This window comes from Nicotiana sylvestris, chromosome 7 (genome assembly GCF_000393655.2).
Source record: "Nicotiana sylvestris chromosome 7, ASM39365v2, whole genome shotgun sequence".
Lineage (NCBI taxonomy): Eukaryota > Viridiplantae > Streptophyta > Magnoliopsida > Solanales > Solanaceae > Nicotiana > Nicotiana sylvestris.
In genome coordinates this window covers 113952566-113978129 of record NC_091063.1, presented here as the reverse complement: position 1 = coordinate 113978129, position 25564 = coordinate 113952566, and the positions used below count along the sequence as shown (strand labels likewise).

At 40.4% G+C, this 25564-nt stretch overlaps 2 protein-coding genes across 5 annotated transcripts; one reads left to right on the top strand and one right to left on the bottom strand.

The window, feature by feature from the left end:
• The first annotated feature begins 348 nt into the window (after window positions 1-348).
• LOC104247124 (uncharacterized) lies at window positions 349-25347 on the top strand. Of its 4 annotated transcripts, none has more exons than XR_011400921.1 (3): window positions 349-1345; window positions 21201-21612; window positions 24717-24832. XR_011400921.1 is itself a non-coding variant. In XM_070150733.1 (2 exons), the coding sequence occupies exons 1-2, from the start codon at window positions 569-571 to the stop codon at window positions 21213-21215; spliced, it is 795 nt and encodes a 264-aa protein (XP_070006834.1). In that variant the 5' UTR covers window positions 349-568; the 3' UTR covers window positions 21216-24710. The 4 variants fall into 4 exon arrangements, 2 of the variants coding, with proteins under 2 accessions (XP_070006834.1, XP_009801377.1); XR_011400920.1 differs by having other exon boundaries at window positions 21198-21612; XM_070150733.1 differs by lacking the exon at window positions 24717-24832 and having other exon boundaries at window positions 21198-24710.
• LOC104247122 (uncharacterized) lies at window positions 8339-9824 on the bottom strand. The gene is made up of 3 exons (XM_009803074.2): window positions 9073-9824; window positions 8834-8952; window positions 8339-8740 (listed from the first exon to the last, which is right to left on the bottom strand). Exons 1-3 carry the CDS (start codon window positions 9713-9715, stop codon window positions 8339-8341), a joined length of 1164 nt encoding a protein of 387 aa, XP_009801376.2. The 5' UTR covers window positions 9716-9824.
• Window positions 25348-25564: the final 217 nt, after the last annotated feature.

Here is a 25564-nt window from a genome sequence, read left to right as displayed (position 1 = left end):
CCTCGATAGAAGATTATCCATACCAGGTATAATGAGCTTATCCCAGAAGAAGATGATCTATACCTCGTACAATGAGCTTATCCTTTCAATACTCCGTTATGAATAAATATTACCCTCAGTAGAAGATTATCCATATCTAATATAGTAGCAGCTTACACAACAACTTACTTTCTTCAATAAATAGAGGAGATTTCAGTTCATTATCTACGTCAGTTTGTAAAGTTGAATAATATATCAACTACTCTCTCTACTTCTCTTGAGTTTATTTATTTTACAGTAATTATTTTATAACAGGCCTAACTTTACTAGTTTAATTATCAATAAAAAATCCCCCAATTCTTGGAAAATTCCCGCCCAACCCTCGAAAAGTAAAAAATTTGTTGGGCTTAATTTTCTCCATTTCCTTCTTCTTTCTTCCCCGTTACTCCAATAGCTCAACTGCGCCGCCCAGATGAGCTTCTAATCCCTGTATGGCGGAAACCCATTTGATATCAACCCGTACCTGCAGCCGAAATTTCTGCAACATCTTCAGTAACCCTAATTTTCTTCACTTTTCCGATTTGTCTCAATGGCCACCGATGCCTCCCCCAAATTTCAACAACCAGACCTTATATCCATCCCTCAGCCATCCGATTTCCATCCTGATATTATAGTATCGCCGGCACACGATGGGCTTCAGTTTTGGCAATTCATGATTGCGGGCTCTGTAGCTGGTATGGTGGAACACATGGCCATGTTCCCAGTTGATACAATCAAGACCCAAATGCAAGCCATTGGTTCTTGCCCTATCAAGTCCATTAGCATCCGTCAGGCTTTTCGGTCCATTGTTCAAACTGAAGGCATTGCTGGACTTTACCGTGGCATTGGAGCGATGGCTCTTGGTGCTGGTCCAGCTCATGCGGTTTATTTCTCTGTTTATGAGAATTGTAAGAAGAGATTTTCCTGTGGAAATCCAAATAATTCTGCAGCCCATGCCATTTCGGGGGTTTTCGCGACAGTTGCTAGTGATGCTGTGTTTACTCCAATGGATATGGTGAAGCAGAGGTTGCAGTTGAGCAGTAGTCCTTATAAGGGAGTGTTGGATTGTGTGAAGAGGGTTTTGAATGAGGAAGGGTTTAGGGCATTTTATGCGTCCTATGGGACTACGGTTCTAATGAATGCTCCATATACAGCTGTGCACTTTGCTACGTATGAGGCTGTCAAGAAGGGTTTAACGGAGGTATCGCCGGAGAATGCCAGCGATGAACGATTAATAGTTCATGCTACTGCTGGGGCAGCAGCTGGTGCTTCCGCGGCATTGGTTACGACGCCTCTTGATGTTGTGAAGACACAATTGCAGTGTCAGGTATTTAACTCTTCTTTCTGGATCTGCTCAATTTCCCCTGTTGTATTTTTATAAGCTAGAAAAGAAAAAACTAAAATTACCTGTGTGCTCGTGAAAAGGCGGGATTTTTCCTATTTATGGGTAATCACAGATTTATAGCCAAGTTACTCCAAGCTAACTAGCCAGAAAACTGAAAAGTTTAGCATGAGTATGTGCTTATTGTACTTGTTGGCTGTTGCATGTCATTAAAATAATTATGTAGAATACACTTGACAATTATGTCATTGTTTCTTTGTTGATCAGTTAATGAATGTATCATTGTTGTAGTTAAGTGAATAATAAAGAATCATCTTAATTGTCAGGACCTCAAACCCACTATAGGCTGTTATGGCGTCCAACGATGCTGTTATGGCGTCCAACGATGCTGTTATGGCATCCAACGACGCCGTTAGGCAAGCCAACAGTGAACTATCAAATTAATTATTCATTTTATTACTTTTGAATCATAATTTTTTATTTGATGAAGAAACTAAGTATAAAGATCATGGTGATATAACGCATATATATATATATATATATATATATATATATATATATATATATATATATATATATATATATATATACATATCACAACAACAACAACAACAACCCAGTATAATGCCACAAGTGGGTCTGGAGAGGGTAGTGTGTACGCAGACTTTACCCCTACCCTGGTAGGAGGCTGTTTCCGAATAGACCCTCGGCACAAGAATATGAAATGCGACAATAGAATAATAACAACAACATCACCAAAAAGATAGTACCAGCGAGCCATGAGTCAGAAAATATACTTGGAAAAGTAATATCAATAATCAATGCATTGACAATGTCCTAGAAAATAGTACGAGCACAACACGAACCTCTGACATACTAAAACATGACACTGACCGACTAGACTTACACTCAAAACAGTGTAGAAAAACGCTCAACTACCTACTAACCTTCAACCCTAATGCTCTCCCTCCATACCTTCCTATCAAGGGTCATGTCCTCGGTGAGCTCAAGTTGCGTCATGTCTGCCTGATCACCTCTCCTCAATACTTCTTAGGCCGCCTTCTACCTCTCCTCATACTCGTCAGAGCCAACCGCTCGCACCTCCTAACCGGGGCATCTAGACTTCTCTTCTACATATGCCCGAACCATCTAAGCCTCACTTCCCGTATTTTGTCGTCCATAGGAGCCACGCCCACCATTGCTCGAATATCTTCATTCCTAAGCTTATCCAACCTTGTGTGCCCGCACATCCATTTCAACATCTTCATTTTTGCTACTTTCATCTTCTGGGTATGGGCAATCATAACTGGCCAACATTCTGACCCATACAACATGGTTAGTCTAACCACTGCTCTGTAGAACCTACCTTTAAGTCCCGGGGGCACCTTCTTGTCAACACAAAACGCCAGATGTTAACCTTCATTTCATCCAACTTGCCTTATACGGTGTGTAACATCCTCATCGATCTCCCTGATCCCCTGGATAATCGACCCAAGGTACTTAAAACTTTCTTTCTTGGAGATGACTTGTGAATCGAGCCTTACGTCACTGTCCACTTCCTCCGTAACATCGTTGAACTTGTACTCCAAGTATTCAGTCTTAGTCCTGCTCAACTTGAAACCTTTTGACTTAAGGGTCTGTCTCCAAACCTCCAGCCTCACGTCAACACCTCCTCGCGTCTCATCAATCAGAACTATATCATCAGTAAATAACATACACCATGGCACCTCCCCTTGAATATGGTACGTCAGTGCGTCCATTGCCAGAGCAAATAAGGGTTGAGTGCAGATCCTTGATGTAACCCCATATATATATATAATGGTAATAATGTTAGGCAAAAACATAAACTTCTACTAGAAATTCCTAAAACCCGGTGTTACAAGTGCACGAGCAATCTAGTAGAATATACAAAATCTCTACACGTACTGTCTGAAATAAAATAGACAAAAATAGTAAATACAAGAAGGAGGAGACTCTGGGTGCTGCGGATCGGAGCATGGAAAGTAGCTCACCACTAGGTCTCCAGATAATGTTGATGCACGCCTGAATGGATACCAGATGTATCTACCTCAGTACCTGCACAATTTGTGCAGAAGTGCAACATGAGTACGTAAATCAACGTGTACTCAGTAAGTATCTAGCCTAACATTAGTGACGAGGGGGCGACATCGACACTTTCTAGTGGTCAATAAATAAAGTACAAGAATTTTAAATAGGCATGAAATACAACAGTGACAATAGAGTAAGAAACAATAAATAACGTGATCCTTTAATCATGATATCGGTTTAAATCCCCAAATATCACATGCCATCTCAACAAATAAGAGCCATCAAGTAATTATCAAATCTCAAGTCATGAAGGAAATATCATGTATATTCTAACTCTTACCAATATTACGCATGAGTTACGCCGTGGTCGTACGATCCGATCCAGAATAATCGTGTACACTGCCGAGGGTCAACCGGCGCAAACCATAGATGCATCTCAAATATGCTGCCGAGGCATCCGGCCCGATCCACAAGAATAGAGAAACTCTACGAACTACAGTCACCGACTACAATACAAGAATGGTACTCAAAGAAGGCATAAATTCCACCTCTATCAAGTATTCCGCCAAAACTCAGGATAATGGAGCTCGGTTTAACAAAATCCCAAATCCAATTTCAATTATAAATTCAAGTTATTAAACTAACAAATTGAGTTCAAATAGTACAAATATTGCATGATAAAGTCCTAAGTCTACCCGAACATGAACATGCTTTTAGCTACGTACGGACTCTCGTCACCTCGTCCGTACGTACAACACCTCCGGCGTACGATCCCCCACGGGCCGTCACGTGCGGCAGAGCTTCGGCGACCTCTCATCGCGCGTGACGCCTTTCCAGGCCTGATATCAAGTTTTTTTCTTCAAACAACCTCTTCGCGAGGCTATTCCGACCCCACCCATCCACCAACTTCCAACTTCCGACCACTTTTACTATTTTCTGGCGACGGGTGAGGCTTTTTTCGGCCAGATTTCACTTCCTCTTCTTCAGTTAGCCTCCTAATGAGGCTTTTGGGGTAGCCGCATTTAGCTACCATGGACTATACAGAGAGAAGTTCCTATTTCTCTCTAGAATCTAGAAAACTGAAAAACATGTCTTTCATCAAAGCAGCCTCTTGGCCAGCCCTATAACTTGAAGGAAGATGCCACAGAAAGCTCGGCGTAGGGCAGGAGCCGCACTTTTCGCTGTCCGAGGAGCACACTCTCAGGCGCAAGGGTTTCTTTGAATCTTGTCTGATTGGATCTTTCTCCAAATGGGTTGGTTCTCCAGAGACTGTTAGGAACTGGGCAGCAGAGGCGTGGAACGTCAAGGACGGGCTGAAAATATCTCAATTGGGGGACACACAATATCTCTTTTGATTTGTTGACGAGTCTCAAGCTTCAAAAATTCTTGTCAGAGGAAACATGTGGTTCGATGGGAACTTCTTAAAGCTAGACAGATGGGTGGAGCACGATGGGTGTCTCGACCCTCGTTTCACCAGCATAACATTGGTGGTCAACATGGTATGTCTCCCGGTGCATCTTTGGTGTCTTGACCTATTTAAGAAGATTGGGAAAATCTGTGGGGGCTTTATTGATGTCACTTGCAACCTACACTCTCTGTCGAGAGTGAAGATTGTGGTGAGGAAAGGGGGTAGAATCCCTGTCTCCACTGTGGTGGAAGATGACTACTTGAGTTATAGGGTTTGGTTGAACCCTAAATTTTGCCCTATCTTTATGCCTGTGATTGTGGCAGAACAAAAGGGTAGGTCAAATAGAAGAGAAGGAAGGGGAAATCAGTCTTTGAGGGTAGGGGAGGGCTCATCGGATTAGTGGGCTAAGCAGGAATGAGAAGTTAGATCGAGAGGAGACGGGGGGTTTGAATTGGGGAGAAGAAGACAAAATTTTATCAGGAGGAAAAGACGTGAATGCCCCTGGGTTAGTGATGCGGGCTGGAAAGGCAGAATGAGTCGGTCCTCTTTTAATTACATAGGGCCGGGCAAGTTTTCAGCAAGTATAGGCTTGGGCCTCCACACATGGGCCCAACAACTTTTCCCAATCCTATTAGAATTGATCCTAAGGGGCCCAAATTATTTCAAGTTGCGTCTGATAAGGCTCCTGAGCATATGGGAACAATCGCTCATTCTTCTTCTGCCAATGGTGCTTCACACAGTGATATTTCTTCTCCGAGCTCTAGTGTCCTGCGCCCCTTTTCGATGGCCGTTACTTCAGGGGCAGCACCGGCTAAAGCTGGTGGTGTTATTCCACGGCCTCCCGCCTCTGATGGACCCAACTCCATCGCCCCTTATCTTCTCCTGTGCTTAGCTGTGCTGAGGTTACACTTCAAGCTCCTTCTTCTAGGGAGATTGTTGCGCATGCCCCAATTGATGTTATTACCCAACCAACAATTCCAGTTAATATGCCGCCAAAGGTTCCATGCTCTTTTCCTTTCCGCTACACTGCTGGCGTTTCTGGACATTCCTACAGCAGCGGGGTGTTAATCTCAGAGGTTGGTGCCTCTCAAGGAAATGGTGAGATCCTTCCGGCATCTAAAGTTTCTATTGCTAGCAATGCTATGGTCCTGTATTACTTCGGTAGGAGCAAGGAAAAGGTACAAATAGAAGACGCCTGTCCAATTTCGTCACGGATTGGAGGAGGGAATATGTCCTTCTGGATAGAGGATAAACTATTAAACTTTGGGAAGTTCTTAGGTGTTTCTTTTGAAGGGAAGGAAGATAGGGTGTTAGAACTGTTGAGGGAGATTGAGCAACAGTCTTTTTATGATAGTGCAGGGAGGGAGTTGGGTCAAGGTGTTAAGCAAAATAATTTAGGGGATGTAGTAGTGTACCAGAGAAGGGGCCGGGTGGGGCTGGGTGTGTGACAGGGAGGAAGGGAGCTCGGCTGGGGGGTGGGGAGGTGGGGAAAAGGGGGATATTGTTACTTATGGAAGTTAAGATTCTTTCATGGAATGTGAGGGGATGAATGGCCTAAACAAAAGGGCCATCATCAAAGTGAGAGTTAGAGAGTGGGTGCCAACCTAGTTTGTTTTCAGGAGTCAAAAATGGAAGTTTTGTCGGATGCGATTGTGAGGAGTGCCTGGGAGGTAGTTGGGTAAAATATGACTGGGTCACAGCATCGGGAGGTGCTGGGGGTATTCTTCTTATGTGGGATGATAGAAGCTTGGAGGTAAAGGAGATTAAGAAGGGAGTTTTTTTTAGCGACTCTTGTCAAAGATAGAGTGAGTGGGTTGGAGTGAGGATTTGGGGGAGTGTACAGATCGGTAGGAGAAGGGTCCAAGGTGTCTTTCTGGGAGGAACATGCCAATGTTATGGGGGAATAGGACATTCCATGGGTTCTAGGGGGAGACTTTAACACTATTAGATTCCCGGAGGACTAGGAGAGATTAGGGTGTAGCCTGAATTCGAGGGCCATGGAGTAGTTTTCTGACTTCATCAATGATTACTTTTTCACTGACCTTCCTCTGTCAGGGGAAAGGTTTACTTGGGCCAGGGCGGAGGAAAGGTTTAGACTTGATAGATTTCTGATATCGCCCCCCTGGGATGAGCTGGTGCCGAATGTGCTGCAAATTCCTTTACGTAGGCTGACTTCAGATCATTTGCCTATCTTGCTAGATGGATGCAGAGGGAGAGGGGTGCGTGCTCCTTTCCGATTAGAGATCATGTGGTTGAAAGTGCCAGGGTTTGGTGACAAAGTGAAAGAATGGCGGACAAGCTACGGGGTATCAAGGACACCTTCATTTCGTCTTTCGAAGAAACTTAAATTGCTCAAGGGAGATATTATTAGGTGGAATAAGAAGGTTTTTGGGAGGGTAGAGGTTAAAATGAGGGAGCTTATACATGAATTGGGGGTTAGAGAGAGGGGAAGGGGCGAGGGAGTTAGATGAATCTGAGAAAGCGAGATTGGGGGAGGTTAAGAGGGAAATAGTCGAGTTAGCAATAACACATGAGACTAGTTGGCGGCAAAAATCGAGGGCGCTCTGGTTAAAGGAGGGGGATTCGAATACCAAGTTTTTCCACAGGGTTGCGGTTGCAAATCGTAGAAACTTCATAGAGTCCTTAGTTGTGGATGGGGTGAGGATTGAGGGAGAGGAGGAGGTAAAAGGGGCGATAGTGGGGTTTTATGAGAACTTATACAAAGAGGAAGTTAGTTAGAGGCCTACTTTGGGGGGAATAGAGTTCAACCACATAGGGGAGGGAGACAGTGAGTGGCTAGGGAGGGCTTTCGAGGAGGAGGAGGTGCACGAGGCTGTGTCGAGTTGTGCTGGTGATAAGGCCCCCGAGCCTGATGGTTTCTCTTTGGCCTTCTTCCAGCTCTGTTGGGACACCATTAAGGGGGAGTTGATGGAAGCCATTGAATACTTCCACGTGAATGGTGTTTTCGAGAGAAGTATCAATGCTTCTTTTATTACCATTGTGCCTAAGAAAGAAGGTGCATCTTGTATCAGAGACTACATGCCTATTAGTCTCGTGGGGAGCATTTACAAGATTATTTCTAAAGTGCTATCCAATAGACTCAAGAAGGTTCTTGACGTGTCTGTTTCGTCCTCCCAGAATGCGTTTGTGAAAGGTAGGCAGATCCTGGATGCTGCTTTGGTGGCAAACAGTGTTGTCAAAAACGAAAAGCGCAAAAAAGCGCTAAAGCCCTGTTGGAGCTTAAAGCGCAAAGCGCACTTAAAGCGTGGGCTTCACTGAAAAAAAGCCCACTATGAAGAATTTTTTAAATATATATATATATATATATATCTAATATTTAGAGAACATAATAGACACATAAATAATAAATATATATTGCTTATAATGAAGTAAAACTTCATCAAATCATCAATTGAAGTCTTAATAAGGAAATATAAACTCATTCTAGATTCCACTTCTAATCACTAAAATAATGTTCCTCCGTATAATCCTCCTCAATAGGGTGATTCTCATTGGTGTCACTAGCCACCAATCTCCCCTTCCCCTGACTCATTAGAATCAATCTCATCTTCTATGTCAACAGACTCAATATGTGGAGCTCGGGAGCTTGAGGCATTGGTTGCAATAACTCCTGACTGTCTCTTTTGTTGCCTTGTGTATGCCAACATGTCCTCACTACCCGACGCTCTTGCAACATCACCCCAAGTCAAGCTATCATCACCAAACACCAACTCATCTTCTGCTTCCGCATTAACACCCATCTTCCCGACCAGCCACTCATTACTATGATCAATGTTATCTAATGAGGTTGGATCAATAACACTCCGCAAGTCATAACGGGCTTTTAAAGCACGATTATACTTGACATACACTAGGTCATTCAATCTTTGATGCTCCAATCTGTTTCTTTTTTTGGTATGGATCTGTTGCATGGAATATTTTAATATTAGTGATATAGTCTAATTGATTAACTAAGCAAAGAAAATAAATAAAAAGTATACATTATGAGTACTTACATGCTCAAATACGCTCCAGTTACGCTCACACCTAGCAGCACTAGCCGTTAAACCCAATATTCTAATGGCCAATTTTTGGAGATGAGGAGCTGAATTACCATATAAATTCCACCATTCAACTGTAAAAAGTGTTATGTTGACCATCGTTATTTCTAAGTTAATGTAACTATGTAAGTATTAAGTAAAATTTTAAACATAAACTAATAATTGTGAATTTAAAGGTTAATATTTTCAGTTACCAGGAGATCTTGTCGTTCTAGATCTTTTTGCAATCGGAAGGCCAAATTGTTGTTCAGCTTTAGTGTACAGTGGTATCTCAGATATAATCTTGTCTTGTACTTCAGTGCTTGGAACCAATTTTTCAATACAAGCATACAACCCATCTGTTACTTCTCTACAATTTTCAATTGCTGAATTTTGATAGAAGTACTCTGGATTTAGATAATGTCCAGCTGCATGTAATGGATGATGCAATTGGCATTGCCATCTTTCATCAATAATCTTAAAGATATCTTTGTACTTAGCAATATTCCCATCAAATGCCTTTGCAATAGCCTCCTTAGCTCTATCCATGGTTTCATAAATGTACCCTATTGCAGGTTTTTTCTCATTATCAGCTAATCGCAACACTTTAACAAGAGGCCCCATTATTTTTAAAATATACACAACCTGGTACCAGAATGTTGTCATCAAGACGGTATGAGCTACACTTTTGCCCTTTGGTAACTTGGACCATCTACTAATCCCCCATTTGTCAGATGTAAACATTGCTCGCAAATTAGTTTTTTGACCATGCAACCGTTGCAAAGTCAGAAAACTTGTTGCAAATCGAGTAATCCCACATTTCACCAACTCTTTATTTTTTGTGAAATCTCTCATCATATTTAAGACTCATGAGTGCCCATAAATGAAACCGACAAGGGCAATTGCTCTTTGAAGGGTCTTCTTAATGTTTGGAATCTTCCCTATGTCTTCCAACATAAGATCTATACATTGGGCTGCACATGGCGTCCAGTATATGTGTCTTCTTTTTTTTTTTCTGTAAGAGTTGACCTATAGAAAAAAAGTAAATAGATATGCTAAAATTTAGAAATCAGCTATAGAAAAAAAGTTGATAGATATGTTAAAATTTAGGGATCAGAACTTTGAATCGATATTAGAAAGTAAAACATAAAACTTAAAACATTTAAAGCAATAAATTATTACCAGCCAACACAAAGTTGCTACCATTATCACTTATAACTTGAACCACATTATACTCTCCAACACGCTCCACGTATCTATCAAGCAATTCACATAGTTTCTCTCCGGTCTTAACAAATGAGGAAGCATCTATCGACTCCATAAACACTGTTCCATGCGGAGAATTCACCAAAAGATTAATCAAAGTTCTTTCTTTTCTATCTGACCATCCATCCGCCATAATGGAACATCCATACTTCAACCATTCTTCTTTATGTTTGTTTATAATCTCATTGGTTAACTCAACCTCCTTCCTAAGTAACAGAACCCTTAATTCGTGGTAGCTTGGAGGCTTCAAGTTTGGACCACACCTTCCTATAGCCTCAACTGCTTCCTTAAAACTTTTTGAGCGAGCAACATTGAATGGGATCCCATTATCGTAAAAGAAGCGAGCAACTTTTTGAATTGTCATGGCTTTTGCTTCTTTATCACATGAATCTTTGATATTTGTTTGCCTAAGTGTTCCTTGTTTTTGTAGAAACACATCCATGGGTCCCTTTCCTTTGGCCAATTTCTTACTAGAGCCACTAGGAAAGCTTCCTCCACCTCTTTTCTTATGAATTATCTCGTGGACTTCATCTTCTCCACCAACATCGTCTTGATAATCAAACTCATCAAGTCCAGAAAATTCGTTAGTATAGACTTCCTTTCTTATCTTTTTCTCCTCCATGTAATTTTTCAATTCCTCTCTAACCTCCTGTGGGCATACTGCACACTTTCCTGCATTCCTAAAGTTCCCAATCAAATGTTGTTTTGCCCGATTAATTCCACCCGTGGTGGTTTTTCCACAAAAATTGCATGTGACTCTTGTAGTGTCATTAGGATCCTTCAAATGATTATATTTCTAGCCAGGATCCCTTTGATTGACTTTGGACAAATCCTCTGCCATTTCTAATTCTGGAAAAAATAAAAAAAAATATATAATGCATCTTGCGAGAAATTATAATTTGTAAATAGTACTCCCTCTGTTTCATATTAAATGGAGTAATTTCCTTTTTAGTCTGTTCCAAAACAAATGACACATTTCTAAATTTGGAAATAATTTAACTTTAAACTCTTTCATTTTACCCGTTTACCCTTAATGAGAAGCTTTTATAGCCACACAAATGTCATGGCCCCACAAACTTTTTACCTCTTAAGCTTTTAAGACCACAAGTTTCAAAAGTCTTCTTTTTTTTTTCTTAAACTCCGTGCCGAGTCAAACTACCTCATATAATATGAAACGGAGGGAGTCATACATAACAAGAACATAAAGCTGGACAGTCCTCTGTCATTTATAATTCTGAAAACTTATTAAAAAGTAATATGTAATGCATTTTGCATGCAATTATAATTTTTAAATAATAATATACAATAAAATATATAAGGTAGACAGAACCTCTACCGTTTAATTCTGAAATAAAATAAATTAATATTATGACATTTTGCATGCAATTATAATTGTTAAATAATGATATACAACAAGAATATAAAGGTGAACACTACTGGGGTCCACCACTATGCCATGACTTCTAAGAAAGTGTGGAGTCCACTATTTATGTCTTTATCCTCTCTTAGTCTCTTTACAGGTGTTGCATATATAGCGATAGTTATATAAGTTAGACAACATGAATCATCAAACAAGGATAAGTGTCCCATTTAATTCTACAAAATTTTCTAACTATAAACTTTCAGCACCAAACCCATTTATTTTCTAACTTTACTAGTTTATTCACTTTACCCAAAAGGAAAAATAGCAAAATACTTAATCACAAGAAAAAGTCAACTCAGTCAAATACTCATCTTTTAATGGAGAATTCTTTTGTCTGTATCTCTTATTACAAAGAAAGAATAAAAGAAGAAAAAAATGAGTAGAAGAGAGAGGCATACAAAAAGTATTAGGAGATAAAGAAACAGAGAAGAGAAGAAGACCTGTTATAGAGGCTTGTTCCGCTGCAGTTGTTCGATTTTGTCTTTTTCTGTTGAATTCCTTCGACTCCTTTGGTCTTCTTATAATTCCATCATCTTCTCTTTTTTTAATTTTTTGGGAAATCTGATTTGCTCCCTTAAATAGTTTTTCCATATTTCCCTGGCTATTTACCATAAGTATGGTCTAGGGAACTGTGACAGACTAACTTACTATGATATTAAAAAAGGAAGTAAAACTCCTCTAACACACGCGCCTCGCTTGAGGTCACGCAGAGCGGCAAAGTGTTTGTGCGCCTCGCTTTTGCGCTTAGGCGCGCTTTTAATTTCACTGGTGGCAAGTGAACTTGTAGACTCCAGAAGGAAAAAGAGAGAACTCGGCTTACTATGCAAGTTGGATCTTAAGAAGGCTTTCGACCATGTCAATTGGGAATTCCTGGATTTCATTATGTTGCGGATGAGGTTTGGGGTAAGATGGAGGGAATGGATCAAGTTCTGCATTTCCTCAGTCAGATTCTCTATCCTGGTTAATGGTAGCCCGTGTGGTTTCTTTGGTAGCTCCAAGGGTCTCCGGCAAGGTGACCCCCTATCCCCATGCTATCATTCTAGTGGTGGATGCTCTGAGTAAAATGATGGATCGTGCGGCTGGCGGAGGCTTTTTGAGATGATTCTCAGCTCCGATCGGGGCGCCCATTGCTCGAAGAGTCTCATTTACTTTTTGCGGATGATGCCCTGGTTTTCTATGATGCCGACATAGATCAGTTGACCTGCCTGAAGCAGGTCCTGCAGTGGTTTTAGATAGTATCGGGACTCAAAAACAACCTCGGCAAGTGTGAGATTTTCCCGGTGGTTGAGGTTGCTAACATCGATGCTTTGTCTTATGTTCTCAGATGTAAGGTGAACTCTCTTCCCACTACTTTCCTAGGTCTCCCATTGGGCGCTTCGCATAAGGATACTACGCTTTGGAATCCAGTGATTGAAAGGGTTGAAAAAATATTAGTAGGCTGACAGAAATGGTACTTGTCAAAAGGTGGTAAGGAAGTGCTTATTAAAAGCACCTTATCGAGTATGCCCACCTATTACTTGTCCTTGTTGCAAGCTCCTGTGAGCATCACAGAAAAACTGGAGTGGATTCAAAGGAATTTTCTTTGGGATGCGGCGGATGGAATTAGAAAGCTTCATCTAGTGAATTGGCAGACAGTCACTCCACAAAGAAGTGGGGTGGACTTGGAGTAAAAGATCTTAGGGTATTCAACAGAGCTTTGTTGGGGAAGTGGCTGTAGAGATTCGGGGTAGAAGAGCATGTTCTATGGAGGGAGGTCATAGTAGAAAAGTACGATTCCACGGGAGGGGGTTGGAGGACCAAGGCGATCACAACACCTTTCGGGTGTGGCATGTGGAGGAGCACCACGAAGAATTGGGAAGCCTTCAATGGCAACATACCCTACAGGGTGAGAGATGGATGGAGAATCAGCTTTTGGAATCATAGGTGATATGGAGAGGATACTCTGAGGGTCTCTTTCCCCCACGTTTTCAGAGTTTCAAACCAGAAGGAATTGATGGTTCAACAGATTTGCAAGGTGCATGAAAGGAGGGGGGGGGGTAGTATGGGACCTCTCATTTAGAAGGAACATGCAAGATTGGGAGATTGCAGAGCTCCAAGATTTGTTGACACTCTATATGGGCAAGACAGGCCCCAAAGATCTTGTGATTCTTGGAGATGAGGATTGTGTGGCGGTGGTTTGTTCACTGTAAAGTCCTTTTATTAGAGTATGTTAGTGAGAGATGAGGTCACTTTTCCATACTCCTCGATCTGGATTCCTAAGGCGCCCACGAAGGTGTGTTCTTTTGCATGGCTAGTGGCGAGGGGAGTGATCTTGACTGCGAAAAATCTGTGAAAGAGAGGAATTACACTTGTTAGTTGGTGCTACATGTGTTAGTTGGTGTTACTCTGGTAAAGTCCTTTTACCAGAGTATGTTAGTGAGAGAGGAGGCCACTTTTCCATACTCCTCGATCTGGATTCCTAAGGCGCCCACGAAGGTGTGCTTTTTTGCATGGCTAGTGGCGAGGGGAGTGATCTTGACTGCGGAAAATCTGCGAAAGAGAGGAATTACACTTGTTAGTTGGTGCTACATGTGTAAAAGTTTAGGGGAAGAAGTTGATCATCTTTTGTTGCATTGCCCTGTGTCCTCGGGTTTGTGGAGGACAATCCTGAATCTTTTTGGTGTTCAATGGGTGATGCCAAGCACTGTAAAGGAAATGTTATATAGTTGGGCCGGTTTCCGTAGAAGAAGAAAGCAAAAGGCGTGGAAGTTCGCCCCGTTAGCTCTCATGTGAATAGTGGGGGGGGGTAGGAGAGCTTTTGAGGGGATTGAGTCTCCTTTTTCACATCTTAAGAATAGTCTTTTATCTTTGATTGCTTTTTGATGCACTCATATAGCCCCTACTTGTATAGAAGATGGGGCGTCATTTGTAGAGAATCATGTTCTGATGTAAGTTCTCTACTTTTTGGTATACTTCTTGTATACGGGAGTTTTCTCCCTTTTAATTACTACAATTTACCTTATCCAAAAAAAACACCCGCAATTAGTAGCACATAACAATGTAAGCACCTACGGGGATAAATTCCCTCTTACACGATTAGGCAAGAGACTTACCTCGCTTCCAAGTTCATTACTCGGCTCTTCAACCACACTAATTGCCTCAAATCGATGCCGAGCAATCCAAAACTAGCCAAACGTCAGATAAACTAATCAATATATGCTCAAAAGTTCATAATTTATCTATTAGAGTAATTACCCAACCCAAATAGGAAAGTTCCTAAAAGTCACCCAGGACCCACGTGTTCGGATTCCGGAAATTTTCGTATAATAATGTTACCCATGACCCCATGAGCTCAAATATATAATTTCTATTCAATTCCATAATCATTTTCGTGGTCTAATCCCATTTTTAGCAAACCCTAGAATTTTCACCAAAATCCCTTAATTTCTACAAATTTCTATGTTAAAATCTACCCATAATCTATGTATTAAACTCACATTATGTAGAATTACTTACCTTGAGATGCTAGGTGAAAATCCCTCCCCAAGGAGCTCTAAAATCGGCCAAGAGTTGAGGGAAATGGAGAAAATGAGCCTAAGTCACATGTTTTAAAATGCTTTTGCCTGGTGATCCTTTTTCGCGATCGCGATAATGCACTCGCGATCGAGAAGGCAAAACTGCCAAGGCCCTGAAAAACCTCTTCGCGAATGCGACAAGGTCCACGCGACCGCGAAGTCCAGCCCCGCCAACCATCACGAACGCGACCCGCCCTTTGCGAACGTGAAGGGCATCGACTTGTTGAGCCCCCAAACCCAGGCCCTTCTACGCGAACGCGACCCAGCGATCGCGAACGCGGAGACCAGTGACCCAAAGATTCGCGATTGCGACCCCGTTTTCGCGAACGCGCTTAACAAAAGTCCCCAACCCTAATTCCTTTATCGCGAACGCGAGGCTTTCTCCTCGTTCGCGAAGAAGAAAACCAGCAGTAGAATTTTTGCAATTTTTGACTTAATTTCAGGTGGTCCGAAACACAACCGAGCCACCCGGGACCCCGTTTAAATGCACCAACAAGTCCATAAACATAATACGGACCTACTTGAAGTCTTGGAACATGTAAAACAACATCGAAACTAAGAATTACACCCTAAAACCAAATTAATCAACTTATGAACTTCAAACTTCTTCAACTAGCTCCGAACTTGACGAATCATACATAGACAACTCGGAATGACGCCAAATTTTACGCACAAGTCACAAATCACCATACGAACCCATTCTCAGGCTCGGAATCCGAAACGGACATCGATAACACCAAAGTCTACTTCAAACCAATTTAAGAAACTCTTAAAACCTTTAAGGCGCCAACTTTCAACAATAAGCACCGAAAACACTCCCGGTTTACCCGAAACTCGATCCGAACACATGTACAAGTCCAAAATCATCACACGAACCTATTGGAACTATCAAATCCCTGTTCCGAAGTCGTTTACTCAAAATGTTGACACAAGTCAAATTTGGTCAACTCAGGCGACTATTATGGAACTAAGTGTTCCGAATTCAACCCGAACCCTTCCAAAACCAAACCAATCATCCTCGCAAGTCATAAAACAGTAAAAGCACATACGAGAAGTCTTAAATAGGGGAACAGGGATCTAGAAGGCAAAACGACCGGTCGGGTCGTTACATTAATCATTATGCTGTAATATTTAGGAATCCAAAAAGATAAGATACTTTTCTATCGCTCAAAACTCTTATGTGAGGAGCCCTCTTGTATGTTAGTAGTTACTCAGTTCAAAAAGAATTCGTTCTTCATAGCTCTTTTTCATGATGTCAAAGCCTTTATGATCTAATAGAGACCTAACTAGCTTCCATTTACTAGAGGGCATGTTACACCTCCCACCAAGCCGAAGCCTTTTTTTTTTCTTCGTCTTTTTAATAGCTTTGCTAGTCTTGCCAATTTGGTGGTTGTTTTAGTGGTATTGCATCTTTTGTTGTGTTTGTCTTTTGTGTTGTCCTTAGTCCACCCGATTTTGTAACTTCAAGAGGCTTTTGTTTGAAAAGTACTTCAAGAGTTTTGTCTCATTAAAATGAACACAACAGCGAAATCGTTGTCCTACAGCTTTGGATTTTTGTCAAAATGGTATTGACTAAAGACATTTGTCCCAAACAATTGAACATTGTTGAAGCCTGGCACATGAGCCTTGTGGAACAGACTCGTCATTGCTGAGACTTCAGGCTACATGATCCACAAGCCGTGTCATTGGAGCTGAGACTTCTAACTCCATGTGATCATGGGGATTGAGGTCTCAAGTCCAATGACACGCCTGTTCACGAGCCTCAGGTGCCAGGTTTCAGCAGTGTACATTGGTTTTTGGCAAATGTCATTAGTAAGTGCTAGTTGGCAGAATCCAGAGCTGTCCAATGCTGATTCATGAATCCATATAACCTGATCTGCCAAATGATCAGTTTATCTTAACTAACTTACCAAGTTAACAGTCCATCGTTGATTTTTCAAGTCAACAAACAATATTTGCCCGGTCAGCGCCGTGTAATCGTCAAGTTATTGTCTAGTTAGCAGGATTTTGCTATCAGAGTACTAGGATTCCTCTCTAGATATGCTTCAATATTCTCATCACTGTCTTTCTCTTCAACCTATTGTTCTTGTTTAATTTGTGCTGGCTCTTCTTCTACTATTCTTTCTTGTGTTTACACCTCCCACCAAGCCGAAACTTTTTTTTTCTTCGTCTTTTTAATAGCTTTGCTAGTCTTGCCAATTTGGTGGTTGTTTTAGTGGTATTGCATCTTTTGTTGTGTTTATCTTTTGTGTTGTCCTTAGTCCACCCGATTTTGTAACTTCAAGAGGCTTTTGTTTGAAAAGTACTTCAAGAGTTTTGTCTCATTAAAATGAACACAACAGCGAAATCGTTGTCCTACAACTTTGGATTTTTGTCAAAATGGTATTGACTAAAGACATTTGTCGCAAACAATTGAACATTGTTGAAGCCTGGCATATGAGCCTTGTGGAATAGACTCGTCATTGCTGAGACTTCAGGCTACATGATCCACAAGCCGTGTCATTGGAGCTGAGACTTCTAATTCCTTGTGGTCATGGGGATTGAGGTCTCAAGTCCAATGACACGCCTGTTCCACGAGCCTCAAGTGCCAGGTTTCAGCAGTGTACATTGGTTTTTGGCAAATGTCATTAGTAAGTGCTAGTTGGCAGAATCCAGAGCTGTCCAATGCTGATTCATGAATCCATATAACCTGATTTGCCAAGTGATCAGTTTATCTTAACTAACCAAGTTAACAGTCCATCGTTGATTTGTCAAGTCAACAAACAATTTTTGCCCAGTCAGCGCTGTGTAATCGTCAAGTTATTGCCTAGTTAGCAGGATTTTGCTATCAGAGTACTAGGATTCCTCTCTAGATATGCTTCAATATTCTCATCACTGTCTTTCTCTTCAACCTATTGTTCTTGTTTAATTTGTGCTGACTCTGCTTCTACTATTCTTTCTTCTGTTGATTTGTTTTTTGCCTATAGTTTTTCCTCAATATGACTCATTCTTCTTCTATTTCGAGGCTTCTGCTGCCAACTGTTCTTTTTCTCCTTCTCGTGTTTCTTCTCTATTTCATTTCGATTTTCCTGTGCTTGATTTATAGTCTGAATTGTAGTACAATTAAAAGGCTCGTTGCAGCTAAAGCTAGTTGTCATTTTTGTGTATTGGATATTGAAATCAGAAGCGCTAATTACCATTTTGATGTTATGATTACTGTATTCCCGTACGTTAGGTAATTTTTGTTTTTTCCCAAAAAGTGTGTGTGCTTTACTTCGAAGAAGCGTGCATGACATGTTTGTCTTTGTCAGCAAACTAGTCAAGCTGACAGCTACGGGTTTTCAAGTTCAGTCATGTCTCATGAATTCATAATAGCACCAAATATTCAACATAAATGTACCTGCTTTCATTTGCTATCTTTAGCTTGTGCTGGAAAAAGTGTAAACAATCTGCCAAAAGGATCTGACTGTAAGATTGACTGGATGGTCATTAGATCAATGATTGCTTTTGCTTTCTGTAATTTTGGTCTGAAGAGAAACATGGTATTCTCGTTTGAAAGAAGAGAAAATGATACTTCTTTAGGCCGGTAAGTTGCAAATTTGTTATCTTGGATGCTAATAGCATCTTGAATCTGTAAACAATCTGCCAAAAGGATCTGACTGTAAACAATCTGCCAAAAGGATCTGACTGTAAGATTGACTGGATGGTCATTAGATCAATGGTTGCTTTTGCTTTCTGTAATTTTGGTCTGAAGAGAAACATGGTATTGTCGTTTGAAATAAGAGAAAAAATGATACTTCTTTGGGCCGGTAAGTTGCAAATTTATTTATCTTGGATGCTAATAGCATCTAGAATCTGGAAGTAACATTTTTATCTTATATCACAACTGTTACCAAAGAAAAAGCCTAGAAGTTTGGAAATTTTAACTATGTGTGGGGGTTATGAGGGTAAGAATAAATTACTTATCAGTGATTGATGTAAAGAAGAGAAGTATCAAAACTTAGGCATTTTGCTCATTTTGTTGAACTGTGCCAGCTATCTGAGGTTGGTTGGTTCATGAGCTAGTCAGGCTTGGTTCAATTTTGGTTTAACCACTACTCGGCTCAAGTGCTGGAACTCTTTGCTATGTTGAAGTTGAGATCCATGGTTGTAAGCTCTTTGAAAGCATGTCTCATGCAACATTGATTTCCTAGTATGCGTTTCCATAAAAGTCATTTTTCCTTTTGGCGCTTATTCAATTAAGTGCTACTTCTGTGCTGATTTACTACATTTAACATGAACTTTGTCACACTCATCCAGTTAGATTGTTTGTGTTAATGTTTAGCTATTTCCCAGATACTTCGACGCATCAATGACTGATTGTTGCATTGCATATGCTTATTTGAGATTGGCTTTCTGGATGATCTGATGATCTTTAGTAGGATCTCAAGAAGCTGTGACATATTCGAATGGTATTGACTTACACATAAGTTTAACATTTGCAAGGTTTGCTCCTCTGACAAGCCTTGGTTATGTCTCACCATAGCTCACTTGACCTTTAACCAAGCCAACAGCGAGTGAGGTCTTGACTCTGTTCTTCCTGCGGGCCTAATAAGGTAGTGCTTCCATATGCATTGGTTATAATAATAGAGGCCAAGTATTTTGACCTATCCTATACATATTTATGGCGTTGCCCAAATTAAGTGAAGTTGAAAGCTGCTTAAGTACCAGTTCATAAAAAAAGAATAGTTGGGTTCATTGGTTGAAGGGCATACGAAACGATATAAATAGATGGTGGTACAAGATTGATTCGTGTCTAAAACCATCTTTTTGGACGTTATGTAAGGAAAGGACCCAGAGATCCTTTGAGGGGTGTTTCACTTGACATTCCTTCCATTACTGTTTAAATTGTTTTGTTGGAGCAGTCCTTGTGATGTAAATGATGCAAATCAACTTTTTTTTTGACTTTGTTTGCTCGTTAAGCTTTTTGTAGGAGTCTACCAGAGTTTTTAATATATTGCATCCACTGGATGCATCAGATCGATAGAATTCGTGTTACTTGATTTTAAAAAAAAATCTGGTCATAACAATTAAGAATTTGGTTTGGCTGGCTCAAAATTGTGCTTAATGAATTCTTAAAAAATGTACAGCTGGGTTTCTTATTGTAGTGGCACATGTAATAATGTTTTTTTACCTTTTTTCTGAAAATGCTTGTAGCCGACCCCAGCTAGCTTGGGATTGAGCCTTGAGGTATAGTTCTGAAAATTCTTGCAAAGGCTTTTACAATGCATTGTTTTTGTTTTTATGAACAGTGCAGTCAGTAGAACCGTAAACAGCAGTCAGTAGAACCGACATCAGTTTACCTATTAAAAAAGTAATGACATCTGTTAGGATAAGGGATTATGTTATTGTTTTGTGCTTACTAGCAATGAACCTTTTGGGAAATAGTACGTCTGTTTCCTTTCCTATCACATACAGATTCTGGGAGGAGGTTTTAGCTGAATGGGGTTAAGAGACTTAAAATACATAATGAGAGCCTGCTTACAAAATGGCTACAGAGATATTCCTCAGAGGAAAATAGATTATGGAAAAGGGTAATTCAGAAGTACAGAGAAAAGGACTGATGGAGTACAGCAGTTGCGAGTAGACCTCATGGTGTAGGAGTCCCAAAATTTGTTGGAGTTCAGTGGCAGATGTTATTAAAGTTTGAGATGGGAGGATAGTGAGTTTTGGCATGATTCCTGGATAGGTCATTCTCCACTCTAAGTTAGATATCCTGATTTACTCAGTATGTCAAATAAAAGTGAAACCATAAAAACTCAAGTCATAACAGAAATGGTTGGTTTGAGAATAAGAAGAGACTGTTTTGATTGGAAACAGATAGGCTGTATGACCTGCTAAAGGATGTGCATCAGGGATTTAAGTTAACAGAGGAGGACAGGCTGTAAATAGATCAATGAAAATCAGATTTACTGGGCGATCTCATTACAAAATTTTCAGTAGAGAAAAAGCATGTTTTTGATTTTTTTCCTAAAGGTCTTGGAATTTAATCTGGAGATCAAACACTCTTTTTAAAGTCTTGCTTTTGCTGGGTATTAGCTCATGATTCTTGTCTTACTCATGCGTATCATACCTGCAGCAGGTGGCTATTTTCTGAAGGAGAAATAGTTGTTCAGAAGGCAATTGTGGAAGTTGTTTTGTTACATTTTCTATGTTAAATTGGTATGGCAAAGTCGGTCAAAGAAGCCTTTGGAAGCTGGTTGGGTCAAAGTAACAACAAAGAGCTCAGAGAGATGTGGTAGCTCATGATTCTTGTCTTACTCATGCGTATCATACCTGCAGCAGGTGGCTATTTTCTGAAGGAGAAATAGTTGTTCAGAAGGCAATTGTGGAAGTTGTTTTGTTACATTTTCTATGTTAAATTGGTATGGCAAAGTCGGTCAAAGAAGCCTTTGGAAGCTGGTTGGGTCAAAGTAACAACAAAGAGCTCAGAGAGATGTGGTAGGCTATCCCTCCATGTGTGCGGTGGACCATTTGGAAGAAAGAAATCAAAGGTACTTTGAAGGAAAACCTGCCAATGGACATAAGTTGAAATCTAGATGTATGTTTGTGTTGGCTTTATGGTCTAGATTACAGAATGTACACACAGAGAAGGACATGTTAGAGTTTATTAGATCTTTAACTGACTAATTAGAACTCCCTTCGTTTCAATTTATGTGACGGAGCTTGACTCAACGCGGAAGTTAAGAAAGAAAGAGAGTTTTGAAGCTTGTGGTCCTAAACCTTCCATGACATTTTGTGGCTCAAAAGCATGCAACTAACCATAAAATGAGAAATTTAAAATTAAATTGTTCTCAAATATAAAATGGTGTAATGAGCGTTAGCCAGTTTTGGTGTGCCTGTCAAGGACGTTAGTTGGATACCTTCGGGTGATCATCACCACCTGCACCTCTCATAAGGCACAGTGGACGGTGACCCGCGTGTTGTTCCATTCAACTATATTTGTTCCTTTAATCCATAGCTTAACAGAAAACATTAATGAGGGATAATCCGCCCATACAACCAGCGGGAGGGCGACACTACTGGCAAAGACTGTCTAGTGAAAACGCCGCAGGCACGAATTCTTCTTAGAACGAACTAATATGGAAATAGTATCACATAAAATTGAACAAGTAACTTTTTGCACGGGCAGCAACTTGTAATCTTAGTACTGTTTTTTCATCAATGAATGAATTACATGCCTTTACCAAAAGGAAAAAGAAAAATCTAAGAGGATTTGGGGGAAAAAAATTGAGAGGGTTTGAGGGGCTTCTTCCTACCTCCCACCCCCACCACGATCCACCACCTCCAAGGGGGCAGATATAGGACCCACAAGTTGTGATCTAAATCAAGAAGTTTTGTAAATACTTAGTAGGGCCAGGGTCAATATTGTACCTGAAGTATGCGAAATGGAACATATTTGTTCTCCGTTAATAGTTGGGGTCAAATGTGCACTTGCCATTACCAAAATGGGTCATATTTGCCCTTATTTTCAGATGGCGGAAGCTTAGCACCAAGTGATGCCAATGTGTCTCGCAATTAAGGGTTTATTTTTTGACCCTCCTCCCTAATTTTTTAAATACTTTTTGTTTCCTGATTTCCACTTCTTTCTCCCCGCCACTACCTCTACCACCAATCATCCTTCCGTCTTTTAAAATTTTTTATTTCTTATTTAAACACCCCCCCCCCCCCACACGACCTCTACCACCAATCACCCTTCCTCCTCTGTCCCCACCACCCTACCACAACCTCCACCACAAGAGGGAGTGCCGTAAACGACTTGAACATGAAACATAGTATACTAATTTAATGCATGTGCATAGGCGTATAGAGGTCAAAAGATTGTTGAAAATCTAGCCCCTTGTTTCAAATAAAAGAATTCCAGTACCTTCTGCAGATAAATTCAAAACAAATAGTATGAGCATAAGAGCTGCAAATTGACTGTTACTTAAGAGCGGTAGAAAAGTTGAGGGCCTCTCGGAAACAGCCTCTCTATCCCTCCGGGTTAGGATAAGGTCTGCGTATATTTTACCTCCCCAGACCCCACTTGTGGGATTTTACTGGGTTGTTGTTGTTGTACTTAAGAGCGGTAGAAACAACACATACAAGTAAACAAAGTTGAAATGTTTGTGGTGCCTCTATAATATTTCGTGAACTATTGCGATATCGACAAAGAAGTGTGAGTGACAAAGAGATATATAGAGAGAGAAATTGTGGCAGTGAAAAAAAGGCGAGAAATGATGGATCTGGCAGTGAAGGGGTGGAGTGGTGATGGGAGCGGGGAGGGAGAAATGGAAGAGGGTGGTGGAGATAGTGATGGCAGGAATAGAGAATGAGGAAGGAAGGATGATAGGTGGTGGAATAGTAGTTGGGAGAGACAAGGAGGAATCATAAAAAAAGAATTAAAATACACTTGGGAGAAGGGTCAAATTTGCCCCTGAACTATGTGAAAGGTTCAGATTTGCCCTATGTACACAAAAGTTAACCTTAGTTATAGGACACATGGCATTACGGGATGCTAAGCTTTTGCCATTTGAAAATAAGGGCAAATTTTACCCATTTTGGTAACGGAAAAGGATACATTTGACCATAACTATTAACGGACGGCATTCCCATTTCGCCTAGTCATAGTGTGGCCAGGATGAGAGCCAGTTGATGATTGTTTGAATCTGTTTCTAAATTTTGTGCACATTGTTCGCTCTTGAATGATTAGGAGTTCAAGCTAATTATCAATCTTTGTTATTCTTGTTTATCTGGAACAGAAACAACAGAATAGATAATTGATATATTCTGCTTTAAGGTTCCAAAGATCATGAAACACACTGGTTCGTTATTTTTTCTAAAATTTTTCTTTTGCGGAAATATTTGTGTAAGATTTCATTTATTTTTTTTGTAAATTTTTCTCTTGCGGAAATATTTGTTCTGAAGCAGTACCGCTAAAGTCAAAGAAACAGTTTTATTGTAAATCTGGTAGTTCTCTATATCAAAAGACCTTTACGACTAATGAGGATATTCAATTTTTTCCTTTCCTAAATTCTCTTTTCATCAAATCAAAGATGTTGCCCATGATAGTGACTTTGAAAGTCCAATTAGGGTGCACGAGAAGAAAGTTCAGGATTGGTAAAAGAAATGTATTTGGTTTTATTAAAGTACACCAGAAAATGTATACATTGTGCTCTTTAGTTGCTTCTCTCAAGACCTCTGTTCATATTTTTCGATTCTTTAATTTTAGTAGTTGTGTGACTGACTATCCAGTAGGCCATATTTGAAGCTATGCTGATATTGAATTTCTGTGCTATCAGTTGGAAACATGGTGCTTTTACTCTACCCGTCTGGCTGGTTATCACAATTTGAGTTGACCATAAGTGGGCCTGGGGCCATGGATACAATATTTTGTTTCAGTCTGCTATGAGCTTATAGTACTTCTTATATTTAGCTGAAGCCACCTTGTCTGGCTAGTCATCTTGAAGGACAATTATAATCCCATGTTAAGTGCATGTCTTGTGCAGTTCTGTTGTCCAATTTAAATATTAGTTCAAGTTTGTATAGAGTAGGTTATGCTCAATCTCTAGTGATGCATTCATGGTGATAGACTGCTAAATTTTGATATGTGCTGCAGGGCGTTTGTGGGTGTGACAGATTTACAAGTGGGTCAATTAGGGATGTTTTTCGAGTAATAGTGAAGAAAGATGGATACAGAAGTCTCATGAGAGGGTGGATGCCAAGGATGCTCTTCCATGCTCCTGCTGCTGCCATTTGCTGGTCGACATATGAGGCTGGCAAATCCTTCTTTCAAGAGCTGCATACTACCAGCAGTGGTGTGACCTGAGTACTGAATACGCCAGCAGTAGTGTAACCTTTAGAAGAGGTATCATTTCTCAACTGTTGTATTCTGCATACATCTTCTGTGATTGAAGACGACTTTCTACTGTGATGGAAGACGACTTCTACTTGCTGGGAGAGTTGAGACACGAAAATAGAGGAGAGCAAACTCCGTGTAGCAGTATGTATACGGGCGCAGTCGTATGCCATTTATTTAGTCTTGTAACTTATTCAATTCTAATAAATTGGTATAATTGAGTATCCCCTTTAGCATCGTTAACTGCATTAGTTGCGCGGAAATCCATTGTACCTGCTTTGGAGATTCTCATGGAAAAGTAGGGTCCACTGTGGAAAACTGAAGAAAATCTTGATTATTCATTGATCACCACTGATGTTTGGTGCTCTGAAAGAGAACTGTACCATTTTCATTCCTGTGGCATTATTTTGCTTCACCCTTATTCCGCCTTGTTCAATGTTTATTAACTATTAGCCTAAGTTCGTGCTACTAATTTGCCTCTTCTTAGGTGAGTGAAGGCATGAGAATTAGTTGTTTCTTCATGGTAGTTTTTTGAATAATTACAGAAGAAAATTTTAGCACTCCAATGAAAGGGATCCAACATTCAAAATGCAGCAAAGTTGTTCACG